This window comes from Aotus nancymaae, unplaced genomic scaffold (genome assembly GCF_030222135.1).
Source record: "Aotus nancymaae isolate 86718 unplaced genomic scaffold, 86718_ANA_hifiasm-v0.15.2.pri h1tg000083l, whole genome shotgun sequence".
Classification (NCBI taxonomy): domain Eukaryota; kingdom Metazoa; phylum Chordata; class Mammalia; order Primates; family Aotidae; genus Aotus; species Aotus nancymaae.
The window spans coordinates 2,897,322-2,909,905 of record NW_026988498.1 but is presented as its reverse complement, the minus strand read 5'-3'; the positions used below and the strand labels follow the sequence as shown (position 1 = coordinate 2,909,905).

The 12,584-nt window shown below is 44.5% G+C and overlaps 1 protein-coding gene across 6 annotated transcripts in view; it reads left to right on the top strand.

Moving 5' to 3' along the window:
* The window catches only part of PRKCQ (protein kinase C theta), a 145,940-nt gene that overhangs the window by 77,015 nt on the left and 56,341 nt on the right, over positions 1-12,584 (top strand). For all 6 annotated transcript variants that reach the window (XM_012443410.2, XM_064369072.1, XM_021670600.2 and 3 more), the window contains exons 6-11: positions 617-648; positions 745-830; positions 4,424-4,553; positions 7,649-7,758; positions 8,528-8,645; positions 10,227-10,387. In XM_012443410.2, the coding sequence (XP_012298833.2) occupies positions 617-648; positions 745-830; positions 4,424-4,553; positions 7,649-7,758; positions 8,528-8,645; positions 10,227-10,387 (637 nt within the window). The remainder of the gene's footprint in view (positions 1-616; positions 649-744; positions 831-4,423; positions 4,554-7,648; positions 7,759-8,527; positions 8,646-10,226; positions 10,388-12,584) is intronic.

The following is a 12,584-nucleotide window of genomic DNA, read 5'->3' as shown; positions in this document are numbered from 1 at the left end:
CCTATCAAGGGATACTCTTCCCTTTAGGCTTCTGCAGAATCTGGTAATACATAGCTCCCACTTAACCAGGGTATCCACAGGCCAAATAGACTTGGCAGGTTTTCATCAACCTGCTTTCATCTAATCACTTGAACCTCCTTTCTCTCTAATCATAAATGTCACTCAGGAATCGCTCCTACATGTGAGACTTTGTCAGTTGCAAATATTCTCAGATGCTCAGAAAGAGGAAATAAAATGCTACAGATGTCTTTGTTCATCTGTCGTGAGCTCAGTGCGGCCATGAATTTTTAAATCTAGCACAGGGAAATGTGCTACAAAGATCCGTGATGCATGTATTTTCATTCATGCATTTTTTCTCAATATATGTTTGTTTGGAAAATACAACAATGAAAAGGAAATCAGCTGCTTCTCATTTATTTAGCTATCAACCTTTTTAAAAAGCACCTTAAAATGAAAAACACTCTGTTAACACTCTTGGCAAATGATACACCGGGGCTGCTGATCAGAAACTGCTCTGCGATCTTAGGGGGTTATGAGATCTCACTCACCTCTTAAAAGCTGTTGGTGCTGATGTTGATGCCAACATGGAAATAAATCAGCGTGTGCTTTATTACAGGGGCCTGAACAAGCAGGGATACCAGTGCCGACGTAAGTAAGAGGGTTTCAGTTGTATTACCATCATTCTTTTTACTTAGTTATATTTTAGGTTATGAAAATCTTAAGCTGCAATTTTTTTCTTTTCAGAATGCAATGCAGCAATTCACAAGAAGTGTATTGATAAAGTTATAGCAAAGTGCACAGGATCAGCTATCAATAGCCGAGAAACCATGGTGCGTATTTACAGTCCTCTTTGATGTGCAGCGATTTTTACCAGAACGTTGAATGTTACAGACCATGACCTCTTCTGAATAATACCAGAACTTGACTCCTTCCATTTATCACTGAACATACATCTCCCTAATACTCTTTTATCTTCAATAAGGATTCTTACCCAGCTACCCAAACCAGAGGATGAGTTAGAAAAGCACCAGGAAGAATTCTCCTGGCTCTGCTTTTCCAGAAAAATGCCATACAAAGTGGCCAGAGAGCATAGTTTAGGTTAATTATATGAGAGCAATCCTTGTGACACCCCCAGCTAGAAGTGGCAGCAAAAGAGCAAATAAAGGCAAATGATGATGAGATACAGCAACATGGCATTTACAAGGTTAGAGATAATAACAGGGACAATTGTTATGTTGAGAAGCAAATATTCCTTTTAGAATGAACTTCGAGGTATAATCTGAAGACAAATTATATTTTATGTAATGGAGGAGGGAAACTGGGCTAGCGTGTGGGCAGCCTATCATGAATTTTAGATTTTTTAAAATGTGTGTATATAGGAGGTACAAGTGCAGATTTCTTTTTGTCTTTTTGTTTTTTGTTTTTTGTTTTTTTTGAGATAGAATCTCACTCTGTCACCCAGGCTGGAGTGCAGTGGTGTGATCTTGGTTTACTGCAACCTCCACCTCCCGGGTTCGAGAGAGTCTCCTGCCTCAGCCTCCCGAGTAGCTGGGATTACAGGCATATGCCACCATGCCCGGCTAATTTTTGCATTTTTAGTGGCGACAGGGTTTCACCACGTTGGCCAGGCTGATCTCAAACTCCTGACCTCAGGTGATTCACCGGCCTCAGCCTCCCGGGATTAGTGCTGGGATTACAGGTGTGAGTCACCGCTCCTGGCCAACCAGTGCAGATTTCTTATATGCATATGTTACCTAGTAGGGAGGTCTGGGCTTCTGGTGAACCCATCACCCACAGAGTGAATATTACAGCCGATAGGTAATTTTCAACCCTCGCTGCCTCCCATCCTCCCACCTGTAGTCCCCAGTACCTGTTACTCTGTAAGTCGTTATGAAATCTTTTGACTTCCTTTCCCACCCTTTCCTTCTTCATTCCACAAATCCTCACTGGGTATCTGATTCATGGAAGATGCTGTGCTCTTCTGATGACTGCATAACACAATATATAATCAACATTTGAAAATTCATGTATCTTACATAATTTTTTATACAAAAGTCTTCAAACTCCAGTGTGTATTATTTTACACATCCAGCACATCTCAGTTCTAACTTACCACCTTTCAAGTGTTTGCCAGCCCCATGTAGCTGATTGGTTTTCGTATTGGAAAGCGTGTACAGAGTCTTCATCAGCCATGGTGTCTTGAGCCACTTGGGCCTGCATTCACGATTTGAAGTGGTCACCTTCCAGCCTAGACCTTGACCTATTAATTGTTCATATTTAAACTGTGGAATATAAGTGAGTCCTGAAAATTATTTTGTTCTCATTTGAACATGGCTATCGTAAGTGCTGAGCACTTTTTAATCAATTCTAAACAGCCATTCTAAAGAATCAATGCTGACCAGTACCCCTGGCGGGAAGGCTAGATTATTGCTGTGCTGGTGAGTAAGGCTTCTTTGCTGTACACCTTCCCAAAGGAGCGGTTGAATTAGAAACTTCTGCAGAGATGATAAGCCTTTAGAAAATAAAGCATTTTATCCTGCACAAGAATATTGACATTCTTACCAGGAATCCAACTACCCAAGTGTTTTGTTGTTGTTCATGCCGTAAGTTTCATTTGAACTCTGGAAAACTTTTTGTTTTTGTTTGAGACAGAATCTCGCTCTATCGCCAGGCTGGAGTGCAGTGGTGTGATCTTGGCTCACTGCAACCTCTGACTCCAGGGTTCAAGGGATTCTCCTGCCTCAGCCTCCCAAGTAGCTGAGACTACAGGTGCATGCCATCACACCTGACTAATTTTTGTATTTTTAGGAGAGACAGGGTTTCACCATGTTGGCCAAGATGGTCTCGATCTCCTGACCTCGTGATCCACCTGCCTCAGCCTCTCAAAGTGCTGAGATTTCAGGCATGAGCCAACATGCCAGGCCTGGAAAACTGCTTTTTAAAAAATTCTATAGGCCAGGCGCAGTGGCTCACGCCTGTAATCCTAGCACTTTGGGAGGCCGAGGCAGGTGGATCACGAGGTCAAGAGATCGAGACCATCCTGGTCAACATGGTGAAACCCCTTCTCTACTAAAAATACAAAAAATTAGCTGGGCATGGTGGCGCGTGCCTGTAATCCCAGCTACTCAGGAGGCTGAGGCAGGAGAATTGCCTGAACCCAGGAGGCAGAGGTTGTGGTGAGCCGAGATCGCGCTATTACACTCCAGCCTGGGTAACAAGAGCGAAACTCCATCTCAAAAAAAAAAATCTGTAATATATCTGTCACTAGCATGCCTCTCCCACGCACCTCTCCCCATCCCCCTAAGCCTTCACATTTATTTTAAGACAGAAAAGAGAATGGCTGGGCTCTGATTCTGATTGCCAAACTTGTAGATATCCCAACTAGAGCTGTGTGACCTGGGCAAGTTTCTGACCTTCTCTGTGCTTCATCTCCTTATCTGTCAAAGGAGGATAGTAATAGAAGCTACTTCAAATGGGGTATTTTGAGATTACGTGAGATGTCACCTGTGTAATAGATGATACATGTGACATATTTGTTAACCGCACCTGGCAGGAACTGCTCCCTCCTCTTACCACCTCAATTCATGAATAATAGGTGTGAAAATTCATCTCGCATTAGGCTATAATACTAATATACCCATAGAGATGTTTCTTTTAAAGAAGGCATTTTTTTGGCCGGGTATGGTGGCTCACGCCTGTAATCCCAGAACTTTGGGAAGCCAAGGTGGGTAGATCATGAGGTCAGGAGATTGAGACCATCCTGGCAACATGGTGAAACCCTGTCTCTACTGAAATACAGAAATTAGCTGGGTGTGGTGCTGTGCGCCTGTAATCCCAGCTACTCAGGAGGTTGAGGCTGGAAAATTGCTTGAACCCAGGAGGCAGAGATTGCAGTGAGCTGAGATCTCGCCACTGCACTCCAGCCTGGCAACAGAGTGAGACTCCATCTTTTAAAAAAAAAAAAAAAAGTGGTTTTTTTTTTTTTTTTTTTACATCTTCCAGAGGTTAAAAGCACTCATTCTGGACTGAAAGAGAAAAGGAAGTTTTATATTAAAACAGGAAGGGAAGCTTCATCTATTTAAGTGGGAGCAGTGCTTCCTTAGCACTCATTTGAATAACTCTTGTGCCCTCTTCCTGAGCTGTTGGCCTGTCTGTGCGGGTGCCTCAGACTTCAGCTGTCTGCAGGGTGCTTGCTACTTGCAGAAGGCAAGCATGCCCCTCCCTCACCTCCAGCTGCTGGGGGCTGCCTGCCTTCTTCAGGCATGACTGTAGGGCTTCACAAGTGACAGTGATGGTTTAAAACGTACACGATGCCAGCGTTTTCATTACAATGTCTGTTAGTTCTGCTAAGGTATCTGCAAGGACACCAAAAGTCGGGGCTCCGGGGACACACATACGGTCTCACCTTCTGCCTTTCTTTCAGTTCCACAAGGAGAGATTCAAAATTGACATGCCACATAGATTTAAAGTCTACAATTACAAGAGCCCGACCTTCTGTGAGCACTGTGGGACCCTGCTGTGGGGACTGGCACGGCAAGGGCTCAAGTGTGACGGTGAGTCCAGTGGGGGGGTGAGCATGGCCTGACCTGGACCCCCTGCAGGATGGATAGAGTGAGGCTTTCTGGGGAACCGGAGGGAGGATGGAGGGGGAAGACTTCCACACCCAGCCCAGAAAAGTCGTGATTGTAAGTATAGTCTTCTGCAGCAATAAGCCACTACGTTCCTTTCCTTGCACATGCAATGCCCTCACCCTCGCATCCCAGAAAAGTGCACAGCAGTTCAGGTTCAAGGTCAAAGCTCCTAGCCCATCATCACCTTCTGTCATACCATAGCCCTGGAGGAAACAAAGACAGCATTTCTCCGCTCACTGGTCTTTCTACCAAGTTTCCTCAGTGGGTTCTGAGCTGCTCCTTCCTAATTTCAACAGGTGTAGCCATGTGGTACCCAACCCTCCTCCTCTTCACCTGCCAGTAAGATTCTCTCTGTCATCTCATCAAGGAGCAAGCCCAGCACATTCATTTTGCTGACGCATGGTCCTGCACAGAAATTCTGTGACATTCACTTGGGCATCTATCCCTAAACTATTGCTGTGGACTCCAAGTGCCCAGTAAGAGGCTGGCCCAGCTCTGACCACCATTGCCTGTTTTCTGGTCTTTCCTCAAAGGCCAGAATCACAGCAGAGTCTAACCCGCCATTCATTACTGATGGAGTTTCTCAGACCTATCATCAAAATAAACAAGGCAAGGCTTTCTTGCTGTGAAACTCCAAGTTGCTAAGGCAATAACATTTAGAAGCTGAGATGCTGTTACACTAGCATTAAGGACCAGGGAAGGAAAAAGAAAAACCCATAAGAACCGACAAAGCACTCTGCTTTCTGGTTGGGATGAGACAGGGACAGGGCCCAGAGAACAGTGCCGCTAAAGGAGAGCCACTTGATGCGTATAAACTGTTTCTTCTTTTACTTTTTTCTTTTCTTCTCCTTTTTTTATTTTTTATTTTTTATTTTTTTTGAGACAGGGTCTGACTTTGTTGCCCAGGCTGAAATGCAGTGGCTCGATTACAGCTCACTGCAGCCTTGATTCCTGAGCTCAAGCGATCCTCCCATCTCAGCCTCCCAACTAGCTGGGACCACAGGCATGTGCTACCATGTCTGTCTTTTTTTTTTTTTTTTTTTTTTTTTTTTAGAGATAGGGTCTTGCTATATTGCCCAGGCTGATCCCAAACTCCTAGGATCAAGCAACTCTGTCTCCTCAGCCTCCAAAAGTACTGGGATTATAGGAGTGAGTCATCATGACTGGTGAGCACAGAGCTTTTCTTATGATGAACCATGAAATTCATAAGCCACTTTATTTTTTCTTGGCAGCCCTGTTTTGATCAGTGCTACTGACTAATGTATGTCCTCTCTTTTGAGTGATGAGGTACGTGATGGAAGGCAACACAGCATCTTCCACATTCTCTCCTTCTTCATCCCGATCATGCTCACATGTCTGGTGGAACCCAGAGCGATCTCTCAGTGGAGGCAGGAGGGGTGGGTTTTCAAGTCATTACCTAAAGCAGACATCACAGGAAGCCAACATTAGCCTTGAGAATCCCTTCCTGGCCCCAAAGGATGCTGACACATTTTTCTGTACACCCTTGTTGAAGAAGACATGGAGAGGCAGGGCATTAAGAGTTCATTAAGAGTACAGAGGCAAAACACAGTGTTCCAGTACCCTGGCCATATCCTCAGAAACAGGAATAGTGAAATTCTCACCTCTTGGTTCTCTGATGGTCTCAGGTCAGGTTATATGTCCTGGGAGCCTGAACGCCCATGTGCAAGAGCTGGTCCCAGCAGCACCGCTGCCCAGCTTAGAACTTGCAGGGATTCCTGGGCGTTGTTTCACGGCTCTCGTGCCTGCTTTCATTTCTTTCCTTGAATATTCTTGCCCTTCCATTCTCTTCCCTGCTCTCTCCTACCACCTTCATTTCAAGTGTTCCCCTCGCCGTTTTCTTTTCTCCCCTCTCCTCTTCCCTCTCTCCTCCCCTTCCTCCCCTGCCCTGGTTTCCCATTTTTGCTTCTGACACCCCCAGTCCCTGCCCCTCCACTCTGCTCACCCTGCATGCCCGCATTCTCCTCTCTGGACTCTCCTCGCCCTCTTCTCCAGCTCTCTTCCTTCCCCCTCTGCCTCCCTCTCATTCTGCCTCCTTACAAGCCGTCTTCTTTAGTAGGGTCTCCTTTAGCCTTTTACCCTGCCTTCTCTCTCTCCTCACAATAATTCCCATGAAAATTGTCATCCAAAGGGACTGTTTGCCCGCCCAGAAATTGAGTTACGGCCTGGTAGGTTAGTAACAAAGACTTACAACCTTGTCGTGGAGATGATGGTGGCCTTTGTTCACGGCTATGCAAGTCACAGACAAGCCTAGATGTGGCTACAGTTTTAAGGAGCAAAGTAAAATCCCATCCCCATATGTTCCATCCTGGCTGACAACATCACTTCGTGTTACAGTGATGCGTAAGAAAATGGAGCTTGGGCTACCCAAGTTAAAACCTAACACCTTCTAAATAAGGCCAATGTGAGTCATGCTGACAATGTGGAATTTGGAGCACAATCATAAAAAATTCCTTTCTATAGTAAAGATTTGAGGTCGGGCACAATAACATACTTGTAATCCCAGCACTTTGGGAGGCCAGTGTGGAAGGATGGCTTGAGCCCAGGAGTTTGAGACCAGCCTGGGCGACAAAGTGAGCCCCCCATCTCTGTGAAAAATTAAGCGATTACATTTATACCCACTTTTAACTACATGCACATTAAGTTCCTAGAAAAAGGGTGGTAACTTCTGGGTGTTGCCATGGCAACAGTAAACTGACACGGCACACAGGTGGGCATCTTCTGGAAAGCTGCTTCTGCCTTGTCCCTGTTTTAGCTAGTCTTCAATTTGGTCTGTGTCTGAACCCCAGCTCCTCCAGAGTTGAGTCTCACCTCCTACCTCACTTTCCCTTCCCACATGTGGATCATTACCGGGGAGAGTCAGGGTCAAATGCCTCCAGCCATGGCATCTTAGACTTCCCTCCCTATCCACAAGGCTCTGTCTTAGCTCTAGAGAGAGTCACTGCCCAGCACCAGGGGGTTCTTCCACTCCTGCTCACCATCCACCTTCTTCTTTCCAGCATGTGGCATGAACGTACATCACAGATGCCAGATGAAGGTGGCCAACCTTTGTGGCATAAACCAGAAGCTAATGGCTGAAGCGCTGGCCATGATTGAGAGCACCCAACAGGTAGAAGCACAAGCCGTGAACACATTCCCACCATGCTGCTCAACAAGGATGTCCATGCCCTCCCGCTCCTCCACCTGTAGCAGCGCTACAGGAAATGCTGGGATGTATTTCTCAGTACCAGCCTTGCCCTTGGCCTTCATCTCCATGCCCATACCCACCTCTTTGAGATATTTATTTAATGCATTTGTATTATGCAGATCTTTATAAAATCTTAACTTCTTCATAGCATGAGCAATGCAGAAACAAATTCATTCAAATTATTGAGGATTCATTGACAGCTTTATGTGAATATATTTGGGTTATAGAATAGCCTGGGGGAAAACACTTATGTGCCAGTATCATCCCCAGAATCCTCACAGAACACTGAGTCCAGGGCAACTTTTGCCCTGCTATTTACTGCCTTGGCATTTGCTGAATTCCCACATCCAAGGATAAACCCTCTGTAAGACTTGGCATTACCCGAATCAGCTGTTTTCCCATCCATTGACCCACTGTCCTTATTTGTGATGGAATGACGTAGACAGCATGGGAGAATCCTGTCAGCCCCAGAAAAGTGTAAAGGAGGCAAATGTGTTGTACCAATGCATAAAATACAATAGATAGGCTCTCCCAGAATATGGGATTCTAAAAGAATGTTGAGGAAAAGAAGAGCTTTGGTGACCCTATGCATTTAGGAATTTTAAATGGCTTTTGTCCCTGTGGTTAGCAGGCTAAGCTGTTCCATCAGTGGTCGATGAGTGGGTGGTCTGATTCTCCATTTGTCATCTAGGCTCGCTGCTTAAGAGATACTGAACAGATCTTCAGAGAAGGTCCAGTTGAAATTGGTCTCCCGTGCCCCATCAAAAATGAAGCAAGGCCGCCATGTTTACCAACACCGGGAAAAAGAGGTAGCTGTCCTGGTTGGCAGTCTAATCAATGTCAGTCATTAGTCTCCATTGGCCCTAACCTGCTGCCCTTGGATTTACGTTATCAGCTTACCTAGTCTGATAGGTGATCCACCTCCAGCTACCAACTAAGAGGCTCCCACTTCTTAGAAAAGAAACCAAAATAAGCCACATTAAGCTACCTTTGTAAGGGGCAGAAGGTGGGGGTTAGAAAATTGGGATAGATCTGGAGGGAACAACTGCAAATGTTTTCTTAGAATTTCAGTGTGTTACGTTCTGTCAAGGTCAAATGGTTTTACAGAAATAAATCTATCTTAAAACGTGACGGTGGGAAGGCCACAGAAGACGTTCTTACTCCGCACCGTTGAGACTCAGATTTAAGGGTAGGAAAGAGGAGGACTCAAGGCCACCTTCATGACATTATGGCAGGTTTTCCAGCCTACTGTTTGAAGGTAGAGCCTGAGTGGATATGACCCCGTGTTTCTGAGACCTGAGTAGTTTCAGCATACATTATAAACTACTTTTGTCCTTGGACTTAATCAAGAGTGTGAAAGATAAACCTGGGGATCTAAAAATAAAGGGAATATTGTGGGCAGGGAGAAATTCCAAAACAGTTTTCTTTTGTTTTCTCTGACTTAAAATCAACTTAAAAATGTAAAAAAAGGTTTGGGTTACATTTAGGAGGGGTTGCCAGGAGGGGTTGCCAGGCAGTAAAGGAGACCATCTCAGCAACCATCAACATAGGCAGTATCTTTTTTTGTTTTGTTTTGTTTTGTTTTGTTTTAAGACAGAGTCTCACTCTGTGGCCCAGGCTGGAGTGCAGTGGCACAATCTCAGCTCACTGCAACCTCTGCCTCCTGGGTTCAAGGGATTCCCCTGCCTTAGCCTCCAGAGTAGCTGGGATCACAGGTGTGCACAACCACACCCAGCTAATTTTTTGTATGTTAGTAGAGATGGGGTTTCACCACGTCACCCAGACTGGTATTGAACACCTGAGCTCAGGCACTCCGCCCGCCTTAGCCTCCCAAAGTTATTGGATTACAGCGTGAGCCACCATGCCCAGCCATCTTGACTTGAATTCTGTGATGAATGATGCGGTTCAGATCTTTAAATACCAGCTAGATTTCATTTCCTTGTCCTCACATTGTAATTTGTAGAAATTGATGCCACTGTGCTTGTGAGCCATGCAAACAATTGAAAATCTTTTTTTTTCCTGAAATTTGGTCAAAATCCCTAGTTGTCCTTGATTTGACATTATTAACAGTGCTTGTGCATTTTGCACATACGGTCTTTTGCTGATTGGAATGTGTTTCTTAAGTTGAACTATTTCCCAATCTATTGGAGAAAGATACACAGTCCACACTCCAAATTCCAAGTGCTGGGTTCACAGACAGGGGGTGCTGCCCTCACAGACAGATGGAGAAGTATTAAAGCTGCCTGAACTGCAGGAGACCCTCTAAACACCTCCGATTACTATGATGGAGCCTCAGCATGGGAAGCAGAAGAGAAAGCATGTGCTCTAAGTAACTAGAATGACCTCCATTACTCCACGTTCATTTTTAACCACCAGCTTGCCATTTTCAGAGCCCCAGGGAATCTCCTGGGAGTCTCCATTGGATGAAGTGGATAAAATGTGCCATCTTCCAGAACCTGAACTGAACATAGAAAAACCGTCTCTGCAGATGAAACTGAAAATCGAGGATTTTATCTTGCACAAGATGTTGGGGAAAGGAAGTTTTGGCAAGGTAAGCTACTGCACAGGAGACCAGCTCCAGGAACTGATGAGCCAAGCTTCTGGTTAATGAGACTAAACTTGTGGGGCCACCAGGACTGTGTGTTAGTGTCGGAGCTTTCCTGAGACATCTCTAAATAAATAGAAGCCCCCAAGGACTCTAGGCCCATTGTAGTCTCCAAAGCTACTTTACTTGTAAAGTATACACCCCACATGCCTATGAGCTTGATGTCTTTGGGCACCAAAGAAATAGAAAGATGCCTCAGCCACTTCCTGTTTCACACGGTGTTTGTGATTGTTTCGTTTTGTTTTTTCTTCTTTTGCTTCCTTCTCAAGCCTACAGTGTTGTTTTGCTTTATACGTGATTTTTTGTTTTTCTCTCTCTATTAAATGTCTTCAGACTTGCATAAGTTTGCTTAGACTGTGACAGGGCTTGGCTCTGTGTCCCCACCCAAATCTCACCTTGAATTGTAATAATCCCCACGTCACGGGAGGGACCCAGTGGAAGGTGATCGAATCATGGGGACTGGTTTTCCCATGCTGTTCTTGTGATAGTGAATAAGTCTCATGCGAGCTGACGGTTTTACCAATGGGCGTTCTCTGCACATGCTCTTTCTTGCCTGCCGCCATGTAAGACATCCCTTTGCCCCTCCTGTGTCTTCCGCCATGATTGTGAGGCCTCCCCAGCCATGTGGAACTGTGAGTCCATTAAACCTCTTTCTCTTATAAATTATCCACTCTCCAGTATATCTTTATTAGCAGAGCGAGAACAGACTAATACAGGCTGCTATAACAAAATCTCACATACTGGCTGGCTTAACAGAAATTCATGTTCTCACAGGTCTGGAGGATGGAAGTTCACCATCAAGGTGTCACCTGGGTTGTTTCTTCCCAGGCCCCTCTCCTTGCTTTGTAATGGTCACCCTCTCTCTGTGCCTTCATACCATCTTCCTGCTGTGAATGTCTGCATCTAAATGTCCTCCTTTTTTTGAGATAGGTCTCACTACGTTGCCCAGGCTGGTCTTGACCTCTCAAACTCAAGTGATCCTCCCGTCTCAACTTCCCTAGTAGCTAGGATTACAGTTGTGCCACCACACCTGGCTTAAATTTTCTCTTCTTATGAAAACACCAGTCATATTGGATTAGAACCTTCCTTAATAACCTCATTAAACCTTAATTACCTCTTTGAAGGTCCTGTCTCCAAATATGGTCACATTCCGAGGTACTGGGGATTGGGACTTCACCATAGACACAATTAAGCCCATAACAAAATTGTAGCTTGAGAATCCTGGAAAAAATTTGTGGAGAAAGTCCCTCCTCTAAATTCTTCCTGCCATGCATGCAGGTGGAGGGTTATCTCTGTCACTCACAGATGACAAAGAGAGAAAGGAAAGAGGAAAAGAGGACAAGAAGGAAAAGGGAGGTGAGGAGAAGGAAGAAGAGACAATTTAAGAAATTATAACCAACTATCAGTGACTGCAGGAAATCTTCCAGCTAGTGATTTAAGGAGGGATGACATGGAATGTAGGCTTTTAGGTAATTTTTGATATTAAGGATATCTCATGTATTAACAGGGCTCCTATTTGTTTTAAATTCTTGGATGGGACCCCTACGAACATTTTAATCAGAGACGACTATTCCATGAATCTGTGCAGCCAAAGGCAGCATTATGCACCACACCTGCTCACCAGACTGTGGCAGGAAATCTTACCCAGTTTATTTAATATTAAACAAACTAAAATGCAACTGAGCAGTCGCCACAGCTGAATAATATTGTGCTCCAGTTGGGGTTTGGATTTAAACACTGGTGACTTGCCTTTCAGCAACATCTACTCTCTTGCACATGGTAGCTGATATTCATGAATTCTTTTTGTTCATTTCCACAATAATATGAATCACAGCAGGCTCATTTGGTGCTAATCTGAGCATAATAGACAATTTTACAGCCAGTCTTCATTGTAATTTAGCATCAATTAATGTGTAATTATAACCTGTTACCAAAAATTGAAAGCACATTATATAGATGGAAATTGTCTTTTCGGCTTCTTAGTTTATGGCTGGTTTTAGGATGTTTTACTGAAAGAAGCAATTACTAAAAGAGTACTTTTAATTGTTCATGAAATGTTTATCTTTCTTTGTTCCCATGTGGATTTCTACATTTGAAGAAGGTTAATAAGAAAGACATTTAGTTAAACCTTCAAGCCTTGGTC